The following is a 17,302-nucleotide window of genomic DNA, read 5'->3' as shown; positions in this document are numbered from 1 at the left end:
TGTATTTATGGGTAAGAATGTAACACTACCCTTAATTTATTTATTTATTTATTTAATTTTCTATTTATTTTTACTTTTTGACAAAACTCACCTTCATCTACTTGTTTTATCCATAATTTTTTTTTATTATATTTTTATCTTAAAAATTTTAAACGGTAGACACTCATTTTTACCTTTGATTTATATTTTTAAATAATCTCGAGTCATTGAAATTATTTTCAAAATTCCTATATAGGCTCATTGCACGATATTAAAATAATTAATTAATTTAGAAAACTATACCGTATCAATCAAATTTTAAAATAATTAAATTACAAATTATTTAAATAAAATATAAAAGAGATATAAATAAACGGGCTGATTAAATAAACCAATCCAAAAAAATAAATTAGAAAATATATTTTTTTTAATAATAGAGATATTTATTTATTTTGCGGAATTAAAAAAAAATAAAGTCACTTGATTAACTGGCCTATCATAAATTATTTTTTATTTTATTTATTTATTTTTTTTTATTTTTGCTAAAGTTACAAAAGAAAAAAAAACCTATATGTATGGATATTTTTAGTTGGGTAGAATGGGATTAGGGATATTTAAGTTTTTGTTAAAAGTTACGGAGCGTCACTAGATAATATGATTTAATAATTGAAAATTTAAAAAAATTGGTAAGAATAAAATAATATTTTAAATAAAAAATGAAGTAAATGAGTGAAAATCAAACTACACATTAGTTTACCAAAGGGTTTTAACTATTAATTAAAAAGAAAATACGATGGTATCAAAATCGAGATTTACATAATATTGTCACTTCTAACTTCGTAAAATTTAAAGTTTAAATGAAATAGTAAGAGTTTAATTTGAAAAATATTACTTATATATTATTATTATTATTATTATTTATATATATAATTAAATATTTAATACCTTACCAATTTGAAAATTTTATATATTTAAATAAAAATTAAATAAAAATTAATAATAAGTGAATAACACTATAAAAAATTATATTTACAAAATTAATTATATTAATTTATTTATTTGAATAAATAATAATTTAATTTGAATTTTAAATATAAATTTGTATTTCTTAACGTAAAATCATATAAAATTGTAAAATTAAAATGATTCATAAACTCGTAAAATTTTAAAATTTTATTATAATAAATTTAAAATTATTATTATTATTATTTATATATATAATTAAATATTTAATACCTTACCAATTTGAAAGTTTTATATATTTAAATAAAAATTAAATAAAAATTAATAATAAGTGAATAACACTATAAAAAATTATATTTACAAAATTAATTATATTAATTTATTTATTTGAATAAATAATAATTTAATTTGAATTTTAAATATAAATTTGTATTTTTTAACGTAAAATCATATAAAATTGTAAAATTAAAATGATTCATAAACTCGTAAAATTTTAAAATTTTATTATAATAAATTTAAAATTGTAAGAGTTTACATATTTAAGAGTTTACTTAAAATCAGACTCGTTAACATTTTTGAAATCGTAAAATCGATTTTAAATTTTTTGCCTAAGATGAAACTATCACACGAGCCCACTCAATTTTTTTTTGAACTTTACAAATATTTTTAGATTAGACTTAGTTTCTTAAAGTTGACTAGAATCCTACTAAAGCAATTAAGATTGTAGATAAGAAATTATTCAGGATGTAATTCGATCTTTGAATGAAAATTAGATTTCCTAATTTTAGTCTATATGTTGATTCATTCTATATTATATGTCTTGGTGAGGTAAACACATTCTATACTTTATGGTTAAGATTTTGATCGCTTTAAAACATTTTCTTTTTTATTGTTGTAAAAGTGCCTAAATGTTCCAAAATTTTCTAAAATTTCATTTGTGTGTTCTTGAGCCCTAACTTGAGAACATCAGTACATAAATGTTGCATAAGAGTCCTAGAATGTGTAAGCATGCTTATGGATGAGTGGTTTGAGCTTTAACTTGACTTATGAGATTTTGAAGTTTTAAAATGATCATTGGATTGTTGATGAAATTTGATGTAATATTGTTTAAATGATGAATGAATTATTGTAACACATTTCAATTGCCATCGTAGACTAATTTTTTTTAAAAAAAATTGAGTTAGAAAATCGAAATTTGGTATAAAATGTTGTTTTGTTTGTTGTTAGATGAAATATAGGCTGTTGTTGGATATGTAGAACATTTGAGTCTAGGGTAAGGCCCGAAGTTTAACTTTCGTCCAAGTGCCAAGCCACTCCATCAGTGCATCAGATCTGTCATTAATAACTATGCCACTGCCTTTGATAAGTTGGTTTAGTCAATATCGTTGAGGATCCTGTTTGGTTCATAGGTATTATTAAGATCACGCCTTCATCTATATGTATTAATTTCGATCTTATCAATTTTTTTTTATGTATCATGACGACAACTTAGACTCATTCCCTATAAACAGATTGATACAAACCTTTACTCGCATGAGTATGTTTAAATTTATCTTTATACGCATATAGTAAAATAAATAAACAAAGTCTAAAAGAATTTTTTTACATAAATGACCAAGAGTTTATAATAGAGACCATCATTTAATGGACACAAAAGACATAGCGCTGTCGCCTTTTCTCACGTGTAACCAATCCCCAAACCTTAATCGGAATCTCTTTCATTTGCGTTTGAAAACGCAAAATATATTTTCCCCCAATTTCTTAAAAGAAAATTGGACAACAACTTTAAAAGGTCACCAAATTATTGTTTCAAGTTGAAATAAAATTAGGATTATGAAAGTGTATTGTCATGTTACTCTACTTTACCTATATTAGTAAAAGAAAACTTAGGGATAAAAAAAAAAAGTGATATCCTTATTTTATTTTATTTTACTGTAAAAAGATTGATATCTCCGACCTTAGAGCATCTCCAACTGATCAACAAAACTCATCCCATACTTATTTTTATCCTCCAACCGAACAACAAACCAAAACCCAAAATGCGTTCCTTCATTTTTTCTCTCCAAAAACTCCATATATGCGTTCATACCGTTCATGAACGCATAATTTAATCAAATTTGTGTAACAGGTCCTTCAAGTTTATTAACATTTTAATTTTATACTTCAAGTCTATTAACATTTTAATTTTAATATTTAACTTTTTATATTATTTATTTTAAACATTTAATTCAATCCTTTAACTTTAATTTAAATACATTTTTATTTTTATTTTTATATAAAATTAAGAAATACAAAATACATTCCAATTTATTAGATATAACTTTTTTTTTAAGTTATGTATTATAAATTTTGAATTTTTAATAAATTTTTATAATTAATTTATAATCAAATTTAAAAGAATGGGATGATATTAAAAAATTGTGGTATAATTTATAAAATTGTAAAATATATGGAGTGATATTAAAAAGTTATAAAAGTTGATATAAAAATTATATTATAAGAATATTCTTTTGGGTTTGAGAATGAGTTTTTCGGTTAGAGAAGAATTACTGTTTGATGTGACATTTACACCAAAATGAGTTTGAAAATGAGTTTTTCGGTTGGAGATGGTCTTACGTGTTGGGTTCGAACCAATTAAGCGGCTACGTACATAACCATTTCAATTTGTCAGTTAGGTATGTGTTTAACCAATGGAAATTAGTCGCATTAAACAATACAAACGATAATAAAAAAAAAATCTGAAATATGATTTAGGGCCGATTTGTAGACATGCTATATTTTCATGGACTTATTTAGAAAGTTAATTTAGGGCATTAAACTACTCCTAGTTAGTTAGTCATACGTTTCATCTGAGATGGCTAAGGTAGAGGCTGAGTTTGTTTCGCCGCCGTCAATCTCCGACCGCATCCATGTATTCTGGCATGATGGCATGCTCGATCACAACGCCGGCACCGGCGTATTCGACACCGCCGAAGACCCAGGTTTTTTGGACGTCCTTGAAAAACACCCAGAAAACGCCGACCGAATCAAAAACATTGTTTCAATTCTCCGGCGAGGTCCACTCTCACCTTACATCTCTTGGCACTCCGGCCAACCTGCTCTCATCTCCGATTTACTCACCTTTCACACCCCAGGTTCATTATCTCTAAAAGATTTAACCTTTATCTAGATCTGATCAGATTATTTGAAAATGATAAATACTGAATTTCAGATTACATAAGTAAGCTAATCGAAGCAGACAAGAAAGGAGGCAATAATAATCTGATCTGTCCAGGCACGTTCTTAAACCCTGGTTCATGGTCAGCCGCCCTTTTAGCCGCCGGCACTACCCTCTCTGCCATGAAACATATACTTGACGGCCAAAATGGTAAGATTGCATATGCACTTGTAAGGCCTCCTGGCCACCATGCCCAGCCGGATCGAGCTGATGGGTATTGTTTCCTGAATAATGCTGGTCTTGCTGTTCAATTAGCCTTAGATTCTGGTTGCAAAAGAGTGGCTGTAATCGACATTGATGTTCATTATGGAAATGGGACAGCTTCTGGATTTTATAAATCTGATAAAGTTCTGACTGTTTCACTTCACATGAACCATGGCTCATGGGGCCCGTCTCATCCGCAGAGTGGTCGAGTCGATGAGATTGGTGAAGGAGATGGGTTCGGTTATAATCTGAATGTAATGCTTCCTAATGGAACAGGTGACAATGGATATGAATTCGCCATGACCTCTCTTGTTTCAAACGCGGTTGAGCGTTTTGATCCTGATATGTTGGTTTTGGTCGTCGGACAAGACGCAAGTGCGGTAAGTCAAATCTTAACTCTTTTCTTTAAGTAGGATGACAATTCAGGTAGCTTAGTGTGTTGATCGATACTAATATGACTCGGTTTAGTAATTCGGGTTAAAATCTTTAACATAAATCTTATAGGTTTATTTACAATTGACCCGAACTTGGAAACCAACCAAATTGATTCGGGTTAAAATCTTTAACATAAATCTTGTAGGTTTATTTACAATAAACACATTATAAATATAAGTTTAAATTGTCATTTTAGTGTACCTATCCCCAATTGGGCTTATTAAATTGTCATTCTTGTATGGGTCTCATCTAGATCATAAATTGTTTTGAAACTTGTCTATTATCATTATAGTTCGATCCAAATGGGAGACAATGCTTGACGATGAAGGGGTACGAAACAATTGGATCTATAATGCGTTCGTTGGCCGATAGATTCAGCGAAGGACGGTTGTTGATCGTTCAAGAAGGCGGATATCATGTTACTTACTCGGCTTATTGTCTTCATGCGATGTTGAATGGGACGATCGAAGGGCATCCGGCTGAGTTGGCGGACCCAATTGCTTATTATCCAGACAAGGATGACAATGCCTATGAGGAAGTGATTTCATCCATTAAGCAATATCTTAGGAACACTAATGTACAATTGTGGAAAGATATTTAGTTAAGTGTTTGCAAGAAGCAAGCTTTTGATTCATCTTTTTTTTTTTATGTAAGGAAGAAGTTGCAAACTATGAATACAATTATAACAAATGATCAACTCATGTTTTCTTTTTGATAAATTCAAATTTATCTTTACTATAATGATTATACTATATCAAAAACTCAACATCTATTTGAGTAAATTTGATAATTTTTTTTTGAATATATGGACTTATAAATTAATTTTAATCAATTATTTTATTATTCAATAGGTAGGAGTTCGTATATTTAAACAATATACATTATAAATTTAATTAATATATTTTAAAAGTGTGATAAAATTGGGAATGAATATTTATGTTTTTAACACTGAATTGTAATACTTAATACTTAAATATCCGAATATAAAAAATAAAATTAACAAATAGAAACGTTACTCAATATTAATCCGTTGTTAATATTTAAAATTAATATAAAATATATATATATATATATAAATATAAAGTAACCAATAATCAAGACTTTCATCGAGAGTTCTTACAATATTTTATGACTCGATAAAGTAACCAATAAAATATGACTCGTTAAAAGTCATATTTTATTAGTGATGAAAGGTCGATTTAGATTGATGATTAATTTGAATAAAGATAATAGGTATGTGAAACCACAGTATAGATGTGGATGATATGATTGATGATTCGTTTGTCGAAGTGGTGGTAAAAAAGGTCGTGGTAATGAATAAGTGACCAATAATAGTATAAAACACGTCTAACATTACTTTAGATAAGAGCCAAATGTATGACACAACCTTAACTAAAATCTTTGGATTGATCTATAGTAACTAACAATATAAATGGTGTAATTGACTTGATTTTTACTAAGAAGAAATCCACATTTTTAAAGTATTTTTCAAACTTGTACAAACTAAAATTAATTTTAGATTAATTAAATTTAAATAATATTAATTTATCTAAAAAAATTATTTATTTATATTTTTACTGTCCAAATGCACAGGATTCATGTTAGTTAATTAATAATAATAACACCTTTGAAACATATATCAAATAACATTTATTGAGATTATAAATGAAATAAAAGAGAATTAATTATTATTATTATTATCTTTAACTTGAATATATAGATGCTACATACTAATAGAACAAAGAATATAATCTATTATTTTGCTATAAACACCCATATGTACACATGTGTTACTATGAACTAGGCATAATTAGATACTTTCCATTTCTTGCTCTTCCCGTAGCGGTTCCTCTTCAGATCGTGGCGACTGAGTTCCACTTTTTCCCCAAAGTAGAGTGAACAAACCCACAACAATGAAGAATGTACCTATTAAACTGATTAAAAAAAATATAATTAAAAGTTAGAAATACTTTTTTATGTCTGAATTCAGATTCATTTAAAAGAAATCTATTGAAATAGTTTAAAACCTTCCAACATGAATGCTTTCTCCTAGTGCCATAAAGCCAATAATCATAACAAGAACCATTGATGTTGGGCTAAAGGCCGCCACAAAAACCGGTCCTTTCATTTGTGTCAATGCACTTATCATGTATGCCATCACTCCCGAAACAATTATTCCCTGGAATTTACGATACCAATAAAGTTAATATTTTTTTCACTTAAACTACTCAAAAGTATTACTCACCGTGTATACATATGCCAAAAAGATGACATTCCACCCGATCATCCAAGAAGCGGGATGTTTGAGCTCCAACCCTAAAGCAACTCCAACATTCAAAATTGCTCCCAAGAACGATATTATCGATATTATTGCCAGAGGAGAAGGAAACTCCACAAGAACACTACCCTGGAATGTAACAATTCACCCACCGAAGTTAATACCAAAACAAAATCGAGAAAAATAATCATAAACAAAAAGATGTATATACCATGGTAACGCAATAAACAACATATGAAACATTCGCAATGATGACAAATACGGGACCTTCAATCCAATTCTCTGTAAATCCTTCATGGGTAGTTGATGTTTGAGATTTGGAAGAGAAAGCAATGGCTGGTCCATTGTAAAGGCAAATTAGAATAGCACCACCAGCTGCAATCATTGTTCCTAATAACTTTGCCTGGCTACGCCTCTCTTTGAAATTTACTTGCTCCATTCTATTAAATTCAATTTAAATTATTCAAATTTAATTAAAAGACTAAAATACCATTTAAAAATTCATTTTACATAAACACTTTAATAATAATTATATACCCCAAACTCCATGCTAGAAGAAATATGAGTGATGGAGTGACACCAGAAAGACAAGTTGAGAAACTAGCTGGTGTCATCTTTGCACCAGCATAAAGGATATTTTGGTCTATTACCGGCCTGTATTATAAATTTTATTTTATTTTAGAAAATTTAGATTTTTTTATTTAGAAGTGAAGAAATATCAATGACAATTCTTACTCGAGAATTGTTAGCATTACGATTTTCCACATTACATTCCTACTCATCCTGGGTAGTGAATTTCTGCCATATAAATATAATATATTTTAAATTAATTGAAAAATATTTAAAATGATTAATAAATTATAAATAGATAGAATTAATTAATACCTTTTGAAATATAACAAAGGGATCAATAATGCAGAAGCTATTATATTTCTATAGAGAGCAAAAACAGCAAATTGCATCCCTTTGTTCAAGGCTGCTTTGGTAATTAAAGAAGTTGATGCAGATAAAATTTGAATAAGAATCACTCCTATCCATGGTATCAGACCTTGTAATCCCGCAAATGACCTCATGCTTCTTAATTACCACTGATTATTATAAAGAAATTTATTAGGTAAAACCTGTTGGATAAAATTTAAAAAAATAATAATTTTTTACCTTTTTGTATAGAGAATTGGACAAATGAAATTAGAGTAGAATTAACAAAGGTAAATTTAGATTTATTTTAGTTGTATTTAGAAAATTTCCAACTTGTCAATTTATATTATTATTATTGCAAAGAGTAATTAATAAATCTTTTATTGATTTCTTCTCATGGCCAATAATTAATTATTCTCATGTTAATTAATTAATTATTACCATGAAATAATATATTCTCATATGATCAACATAATTTCTTATATTTCTAATAATGTTAAATCTTATATTGACGATAAATAAAACTTAGTTAAATGATAAAATATTTCTTTGATATTTTTATATGGGAAAGAAAAAAATATTTTATGTATAATATTTTTAAGAAAAAAAAAACTAAAATTTATATGTTCTTACATAAAGTTAAACCTAACCATTCTAAATTATAATTTAAATTCTTACCTCAACAATCAAAAATAAATTTTCTTCCGATATAATATTATTTTCTTACATTAAAACTTGAATAAATAACTTTAGGTATTAAAAGATAACTATTTTGAATTAAAACATTGTATTATTTTAAATTCTATATAAGAAATATATAATTTTGTATGATTTGAATTTGCTAACCATAATATATATTTATTTCTCATCTCTTTTTTCTTCTTAAGTTAAATATATCTAATATCTTACTTGTAACATATTAAAGATTGAGAGGGTAAAAAGAAATTCAATATTTTTGAAATTTATATATTGAACAAATAATTGAGTTAAACCGGTTTAGTGATTGTGGTTTTAGAATGCACATTCAATTAGTTTAATAATAATATTTTAGTGGAACTATAATCATTATAATAATTAATTTAAAAAATCAGTAAAGGATTAAAATGGTTATGGTTGTCACTTTCTATATATATAACTTTGAGGCCATCCTTAACCGGCTTTGACTTTTACAAATAAATCAAAATGATATATTATATATATATATATATATATATTAACTTTAATTATTAAACTTTTCCTCATTAAGAAATTAAAATTAAACGCGGCTAAGCAAACAAAAACGCGCGATTGAAACTATAAAGGATTATCAGCCGCTTCTTCTGCAACAATTTCTACTCCATTAATCATCATCATCTTCTTCACCAGCTCATCCTCTCTCTCTAGATTTCGATCATTAGGGTTCATAAAGCTTCTTCCTTTCTTCATGACCGATCAATCTAGACCGGCCGCCGGTTATCCAGCTACCGGCTACCCAGCTCCCCAACCGGCCGGTTACTCAAACGCCGGCAACGCCTATCCCTACGCCGTTCCTCCACAGACAAACCCACCTTACTATAACCAAAACCCTTATTATGCTCAGCCCTACGACAATCGCCGCGCCCTTCTCCGCCGTATTTTCGCCATTATCATCGCCACATTTATCATCGCCGGCACGATCGCGTTCATAACTTGGCTGATTCTCCGTCCACATCTTCCAGAGGTTCGGATCGATTCGTTTTCTGTCAGCAATTTGAATCTTTCATCATCTCCATCTTTGATCACGGGAAACTGGGACGTTCGGTTTACTGTTCGGAACCCTAATAAGAAAATCAATTTATATTACGATGTAGTCAATGCATATGCGTATTACCAGGGTGAAGAACTATCGGATACTACTTTAGCACCTTTTTCACAGGGGAAGAAGGTCGAGACGCAAGGGAGGGCGACGCTGGCGGCATCGTCGAAGTTCATTGATAAGTGGGTTATTGATGGGATCAATGGAGAGAAAAGTCGAGGTGGAAGTGTGAATTTCAATGTGAGAATGTTGTCTCGAGTTCAATTTAAGGCTGGGTTTTGGTGGGCGAGAAGGCGTTATGTTAGGGTTTATTGTGGAGATTTGATAGTTGGGTTTGGATCAAATGGAAACTCAGGGAACTTGACAAGTGGTGTAAGGCAATGCAAAGTTGGTTAATTAGTAAGTTCTTGATTTCCTTCTTTGTTGGTTGGTTGATTGCTGCTACTAATGATCGATCAGATCATCTTTACCACTTACTAATTGAAAATTTTCAGAAATGAATGTTATTAATCTCTATGTTTTGTCTATCTGTTCATATGGGGATTAGGGTTTAGGGTTTATTATTTTGATTCTTAGTTTTGTTTGCTTGGTTGAAATTCTCATCATTAATGACTACTGTTCTTCATGATTTGGCTATTATAAACAAAGAGATGTTTTTTTATTAGTTTTTTTTTGTCATCATGTTGGCAAGAACAATGAAGTTGAACATATCAATGGGGGAATCTGTACTAAGAGACAGTTGTTTATTGCGACTTTGTCTAACTTGGTGGTGCTTTCTAAGACTTGGTCATCTTGTTGTCTATTGAAACTGATTTTAGTCTGCAATTGGACTGCATAGATATTGAATTGTTTTGCAAGATGCATTACAATCTGGTTTTGCTACAAATGAATAGATCATCCTTTATTCTTTAGAATAGTATAGGTCATTGTTGAATCATCTGAAGCTTAGTTTTGACTGATTTCTCATATGGTAGTAGGTACTAGTGGTCTTTCAAATAACCCTTTTTTTTCGGAATCTTGGAGGTTTAGGGTTTAGGGTTTAAAATCATAATCTAAGTATGTTTTGATGAAGAAAAGCCGGATTAAGTGAATAACCCTAATTCTCATTTGTCAATCACCATTTTACCCTTCATAACTGAAGAGTGAAGACAGAAGTTTGTTCTCTTTTTTGGCTGTCTTGGAGGGTAATTTTGTAAATCTGTCCCCAACATCTCTATCAAACATTTATCTTGGGGATCCTAGAAAAAAAAGAAGGAAAATGAACTTTTCAAGTTCTTCTCACCTCTAGGAATGTTGTAATGGGTGCTATAGGGATATTATTTGATTTACAAATGGGTCTGAAATCCAAGAGACAGTTTGATTTCCAAAATACAAAATGGAATCTATACTTTTCTAAAGGGTTTATTTTATCAATAATACTGCCCATGTGATGTGTTTCACCTTTTGGTATGAACTTTCCTTTTCTTTGGATTGTTTTGAATCATATTCTTTTCTTCAACATTTGGTAATGTTCTAAATGAGGTTAGAATATTAATATATTCTAATTAATTATGTATTATTAGAATTAAGGGTGTATACTCAAACTTAACTAACTGATTTACTTACCTACATTATATCTCTTGATAGATTTTTATTTTGTTTAGAACGTTGTGTTTCGCTTCTGCTCTAACGGACTCGAACACAAACATAGTACTTTCAAGGAGTCAATTGACCTAATATTTGCCACCTCTTTCATATTTTATGTGCCCACATAAAAAGTAAATTTATTATTATTTTTGGTTATAGGGTCATTAATTGATGTTTAGTTAATTATATGGTTATGACAAATTTAAATTTATTAAAAAAAAAGCACCAAACATTCAATAACAATAATTATTAATATATAAATAATAAATTGAGATTTAATTTATTAATTACTATAAAACCTCTAAACCATATAGAACACCAGCATATTTCTCACAACCCCCGTTTAAAAAATAAACTTCTCTCATCCTATAAAAAGTATGCCAAGTCAACAAACTATCAGAACCGGCTTGATGACATTTACCCGGTTCACTTGTAGACAACCAGCAACCCGGTCCAATCCTCCATACAGATTTTGACAAAACCTAATTAAATGTTTCACATCATAAACATTCTTTCCAAAAAAAACCCTAACAATTTCCAAAAAGTCAATAATATCCTTGGGTAATTGCTGCCCACTCAAAATCTTCACCAAAGTATCCAAAATCATAAGCACTATGAAAAGTCACCCAGGAAACGACGTCGTTACATACCAGCCCCGACGACATCATCAGCTCGGCGAACCTCATAGAGTTTATCCCATCAGATCGATTCTTTTCGAAATTGATACCCTGTTTGCGGAGGAGATCGATTGATTGAGGATTGTGAGGATGTTGAGATGGGTCGAAATCGCTGAAGTTGAATTCCCAGATGTAAGATTGGTTTGTATCGAGATCTGGTAGGTTTCCGGTGGAGTCGGTGAGAGTGAGGCCTAATTGAATTAGGTTGAGAAGATCTACGTTGGATTTGAGGAGTTTGTAATTGTCGGAAGGGGGGAGGTGTTTGGATGATGATGATGATGAAGGAGGATGGTGAAAGACGATGCCGGGGAATTCGGTGTCCATGGAGATGTTGGGGAATTGATCGATTAGGTTTGAGATGAGATTGAATTCGGAATCGAGATTTGATGACCAGACTTGTCGGATTACGACCGGTTTGGGATTGTGAACAGACATGATGATTTGTTGCAGAGGAAGATTAGTGAGTGAGTATGGAATGGAATGGATGGTGGTGTTTTATACAGACAGACATGTAGGGTTGGTTGGTTTTACGGCGGCGGGATGTTGCTTGGAAAGTAGGATCGGAGAAGTTTGACGCGTTTTGGCGACTGTTGACCGGTCTCTCCTAGGGTCTGTTTGTTTGTAATTTAGGGATGAGAGGTTGAAAGTTGAAACAAACTAAATTTATTTCCTTTTTTAAAAAAAAATAATGTTTTTATTTTATAAATTTGAATTCTTCACATTATCATTTTTCTTTTTAATGCGGAAGTTAATAATCCCTAAGTGGTTTTAAAAAAAATAATTGAACATGTGAATTTTCTTTTCTTATAAATAAGTTACTGTTTATTTCTATACTCTATACATAACTTAAATTATAATATTCTTTTTCCTTTTCAAACTTAGGCATGGTTTGGATCTATGTTATTTACATAAGAGGTGTTTTTTTAAAATAATTTTTTTTTTTTTAATTTGGAGGATATGTAATTTTTTTAATATTTAAAGGTATTAATAATAAAATATAGAATAATAATTTTAAATATAAAATATTTTAGTATTTTGGGTTATTGAAAAATGATAGTGAAAAATGGGATAAAATGAATTTTTTAGATTTGGGTTATTGAAAAAAATCGTATAAGTAATATTTTGAAAGGGATTATTTGAATAATATGGAGAAAGAAAAAAAAAATTATGATTGTTGATGATTTGAGGATGTGAAAATTTTATTTGAATAAACAAATTTAAAAGTATTAATATATATAAATAAAATAAAATAAATTTATATTGAAATATATTTTAGTTAATAAACTAAGTAATAAGACGAATTATATGTAATCTACAAACACACTCAATCAGATACATTATCGCTATGCTAGAAGAAGGTGGATTAATTTATGCTTTTAAGTTATCCTTGATAAGATAATTTTGGTGGAGGGAAGGCCCTTAGATGGCTAATTTTAATTTTTTATTTAAAACTTTTTTATTTAAGCTAATTAGTGAATTAAGAATAAAATTTTCTATAATAAGGTTTTAAATTTAACTAGCATATAGGCTGTAATAATATAAAAATCGATAAAAATAATATTTTTAATTTACTCTCACATATATATTTAAATTAACCATAACTCTCGATCTAGCAATTCAGACATTTTGAAAATTAAGTATGGGAGATAGATTATACAAATTTATTATATTTAGAAGTGAGAATTTAAGGTGATATAGCTGAATTGGGCCTTGTTCGATAATTTTTTTATTTATTTTGATCTTTACCAAATTAATTTTCTAATCAATCACTTTTCACCCATCATCAATTTCATTAACCAAAATACTAAAATACCATTTATTTTAAATTATTATTTTTATTTTATTTATATATATATATATTAATACCCTTTAATTTTTTTTTATTAAAAATAATTATTACTTTCTTAAAATTAACTCTCACCATTTATTTTTTCTCTCTCATAATTTTTTTAAAAAACCCACCACCAAACAAGGTCTTGATGTGAGTTGTGACTATGACTATATGAGTAATGTTAAAATTTTTTATCAAATAAATCCAAATAATCATAAATCTTATCAATTTACTTTAAATAACTCGGTTGAATTTCCACCCGTGGGTTATGCGTGGCCTTATTATCTTGTACACATCTGGTAATGACGTTAATGTTTTGAAAGTATTTATTATAATTTTGTAAAAGGAATAAATCAATAAATAAATAGGCGTGAAATTTTATTATATTTTTAAGCATTTCTTGTACACATCTTATCTTGTCTTCTCTTCTCTATTTTATGTTTAATTATTTTTAATATATTATTGATTTAACTTACTATTTAAATTTAACTATAGTATAAACAATATTATTATTTTGACATGAGTTTTGGAATAGTCACCTGTTTGGTTTCATAGAGAAAAGAGAAGACAATGGAAATATTAGAGTTTTGATCATAGTTTTGAAACCGGCCTACAAACCCGATAAATTGAGTTAAATCGGGCTGGGTTGATAAAAAAAATTGGAAATGCAATCAACCCGGTTAATCTGTTGGTTGGACCGGAAATCCGACAACCCGGGTTAACCCATCGGGTTTATCGTATTTTTTTAAAAAAATTACTAGTTTTTTTTCACTTATCACTCTCTCAGTCCTCTTTCCTCATTTTTTGGTCCCATTGGGTTTACCTATTTCTAGTTTATTGTGGGTAGATTACCGATTTTTAGTTCTAAATACTAAGAATGACAAATTCGTTCATTCACTTCAAGCTCGTTTGTGTTTATTTTATTTGTGTTGTCTCTAATAAAGACAATGAACCGATCGTAATTGCGAAACAATAATTTGAATTTTAATCTCTACTTTTACTATTATTGTATAAACAATTTGATGAATTTTTATTATTTTTATATTATTTTATTGTTTTATTATTATATGAAATCCACTAGGAGTAACTCAGTAACTCAGTTTTTTCACCGGGTTGTTGACCGGACCGAGTTTAAAAACTATGGTTTTGATGATTCAAATTAAAAAATCTAAATGTAATAAAATAAAGAAATAGGTAAATATATTAAAATTAAAAATAAGCCGTCTTAGCTCAGCTGGTAGAGCGCATGGCTTTTAACCATGTGGTCGTGGGTTCGATTCCCACAGACGGCGGAGTTTTGAATTTTATTTTACATTATATTATGCCCAAGTGCATCTTTTCATGTTATAAGAGTCTAATTAGTGATAATGACATATTATTGAGTTTTCACCCTTATTTGATAACTTATACTTAACATTAAGATAATGAATATAAATTTATTTGTTAATTATATGAATGAATCAGCATGTATAAGGACCTACCATAGAATTAGAATATACAGTGATTAAATCCATTAGAAGTATTCCCTCTCTTGATCAATAAGAATTAAACCCACACTTGGCAGCAAATAACCAAAACACTTACATTTTAATAACTTTCCACTACATACTCACTTGCACAGCTTGCATGCCCTCTACATAGCATACCAGCTCAGTAGGCCACCTTACACCCATTATCATTATTCATTAAGAAAATTCAGTTCTTTTTTCTTTATCAGCAAGATCTAGAAGAAATTTTTTAAAGAACCCTTTCAAGAACAATCAACAATTAGGAATCCTTGAAGAACAGTCAGCCCTAGTAGCCTTGAGAAAAAGCAAGTATCTAGTACAGCCAACCTTAGCAAAGACCATTTCTTTAGCCAATTTCGAAATTAAGGCAAACTCTTTTCAAACCTACTTTTATAACCCATATACAACTATGTATTTCATGTATTTTCTATATAATCTGCATATATGTTTGAATATCATGATTTTATAACATAACATGGTTTTATTGATAAGCATGATTGATAAACAAGTTGTTTCCCAAATATGATAGGGTTACCATGATTTATAAAATATACACAGCATTTATGAAACCCAAATCCTTATGAGTTATGCATATATGGTGACCCTTATTGATAAACAAGAATCGACAGAAATGGGAATTCTAGTCAACTGAATCCAAAATACTTGATGATTATTATAGGACCGGAGTTTCTAGGATGAGTTCTAGTTACTTCTGCCCAAACTGAAAGATGGTCCAAAAAAGTCAAGGGCTTTTAGGGATGGACTCCTAATTGTGCCTAGTCAAATACGACTCAAATGGATTCCTTGACTTCGTTCTGAATTGTCTAGATCAAAATATGGCTCAAGATGTAATTGTACAGTCTTTAAACATGTAATTGTTTATAAACGGATTATTTCCTTTTTAAATTATGAACATTTACAATCCTTTTTAAATCCTTTTTAAATGATGAACATTTTTTTATGCATATGTACCTCTTTTTAAAAGCAAAGCATTCCAGCATGTTTTAAATACTTATTTGTTTGCTGAGTCAATAGACTCACTATGTTTGTGTAGTGTAGGTACACAACCATAGCTAGTATGCACTTGAAGGATTGAGTCTTGGAGGAGAGCAATCTGATGGAAATGATGGAAATGAGTGTGGAAGAAGGGACCAAGACTGATGGGTTTAACTTATCTTTTTGAATATTCACTTAGCTTATATTTTTGGATGTTTACTTGACTGTCTAATGCCCAGGACGGCGGGAAGACGCGGCCCACGGATAAGAAGCGGTCAAGCAACCCACGGTCGAGCCTAGTCCGACAAGACTAGCAAACATGCTACCACGAACCAGTCAATTTTGAATTGAAGAAAGCGATCGAGCATGAGCCTTCGAGCGCACAAAGTATGGGATTTAATCCCCTTCTGATCTGACGAACAAATTGCTCTCTAAGGGAATCCTAACGTGTTAGGTAGCGAGGCACCCCCAGCCAAGCCACATCGCGAACCAGGCCGGGATAAATCCTTCCACATGTCCTTGATCTGGTGCCTGCGGCAGCACGCTCGTCAAGCGAAGTTGCTATCAACGGCTTTAGCATGACAACTATAACAGGTTCACTGGGCTGTTGGCCTATCAAGCACTTGCTCTCCGCTGTTCGCGCCTGCCTTCGCTGCTTTTAGCACTGTGCGTAAAAAAGCTCCGAACCGAAACTGGCTGGAAGAACGGATCCTTTCTTCAAGGTCAAGTGCCAAAGAATTTGACTTACTTTCAGGATGGAATTAAAGAAAGGAGAATGTATATAAGACTTGCATGGTATCATGACAAAAATGATGTGGTTCCCGTGGTGTATGTTTTGGACTGTCAAATGAAGTGTCTGCATATAATAGACTTGTATAATAAGAATGATCAAGTGA

At 29.9% G+C, this 17,302-nt stretch overlaps 3 protein-coding genes, 1 non-coding gene and 1 pseudogene across 4 annotated transcripts; 3 read left to right on the top strand and 2 right to left on the bottom strand.

The window, feature by feature from the left end:
* The first annotated feature begins 3,763 nt into the window (after positions 1 to 3,763).
* LOC124911539 (histone deacetylase 8) lies at positions 3,764 to 5,503 on the top strand. Its single transcript, XM_047452039.1, has 3 exons — positions 3,764 to 4,076; positions 4,154 to 4,743; positions 5,091 to 5,503. The coding sequence occupies exons 1-3, from the start codon at positions 3,797 to 3,799 to the stop codon at positions 5,397 to 5,399; spliced, it is 1,179 nt and encodes a 392-aa protein (XP_047307995.1). The 5' UTR covers positions 3,764 to 3,796; the 3' UTR covers positions 5,400 to 5,503.
* Positions 5,504 to 6,608: 1,105 nt separating this feature from the next.
* LOC124912725 (WAT1-related protein At4g08290-like) lies at positions 6,609 to 8,149 on the bottom strand. The gene is made up of 7 exons (XM_047453375.1): positions 7,962 to 8,149; positions 7,812 to 7,874; positions 7,614 to 7,730; positions 7,288 to 7,516; positions 7,044 to 7,205; positions 6,826 to 6,977; positions 6,609 to 6,732 (listed from the first exon to the last, which is right to left on the bottom strand). The coding sequence occupies exons 1-7, from the start codon at positions 8,147 to 8,149 to the stop codon at positions 6,609 to 6,611; spliced, it is 1,035 nt and encodes a 344-aa protein (XP_047309331.1).
* Positions 8,150 to 9,297: 1,148 nt separating this feature from the next.
* Positions 9,298 to 10,288, top strand: LOC124912108 (NDR1/HIN1-like protein 10). Its single transcript, XM_047452667.1, has one exon. The coding sequence runs from the start codon at positions 9,418 to 9,420 to the stop codon at positions 10,162 to 10,164; it is 747 nt and encodes a 248-aa protein (XP_047308623.1). The 5' UTR covers positions 9,298 to 9,417; the 3' UTR covers positions 10,165 to 10,288.
* Positions 10,289 to 11,626: 1,338 nt separating this feature from the next.
* Positions 11,627 to 12,551, bottom strand: LOC124912132 (annotated as a pseudogene).
* A 2,570-nt stretch (positions 12,552 to 15,121) lies between these two features.
* TRNAK-UUU lies at positions 15,122 to 15,194 on the top strand. Its single transcript has one exon. It is a non-coding gene; the product is annotated as a tRNA-Lys (tRNA).
* The last annotated feature ends 2,108 nt before the right edge of the window (positions 15,195 to 17,302 follow it).

This window comes from Impatiens glandulifera, chromosome 8, assembly GCF_907164915.1.
Source record: "Impatiens glandulifera chromosome 8, dImpGla2.1, whole genome shotgun sequence".
Classification (NCBI taxonomy): Eukaryota; Viridiplantae; Streptophyta; class Magnoliopsida; order Ericales; family Balsaminaceae; genus Impatiens; species Impatiens glandulifera.
Note: the sequence above shows the minus strand (reverse complement) of the source record. Positions and strands in the feature narration are given on the sequence as shown.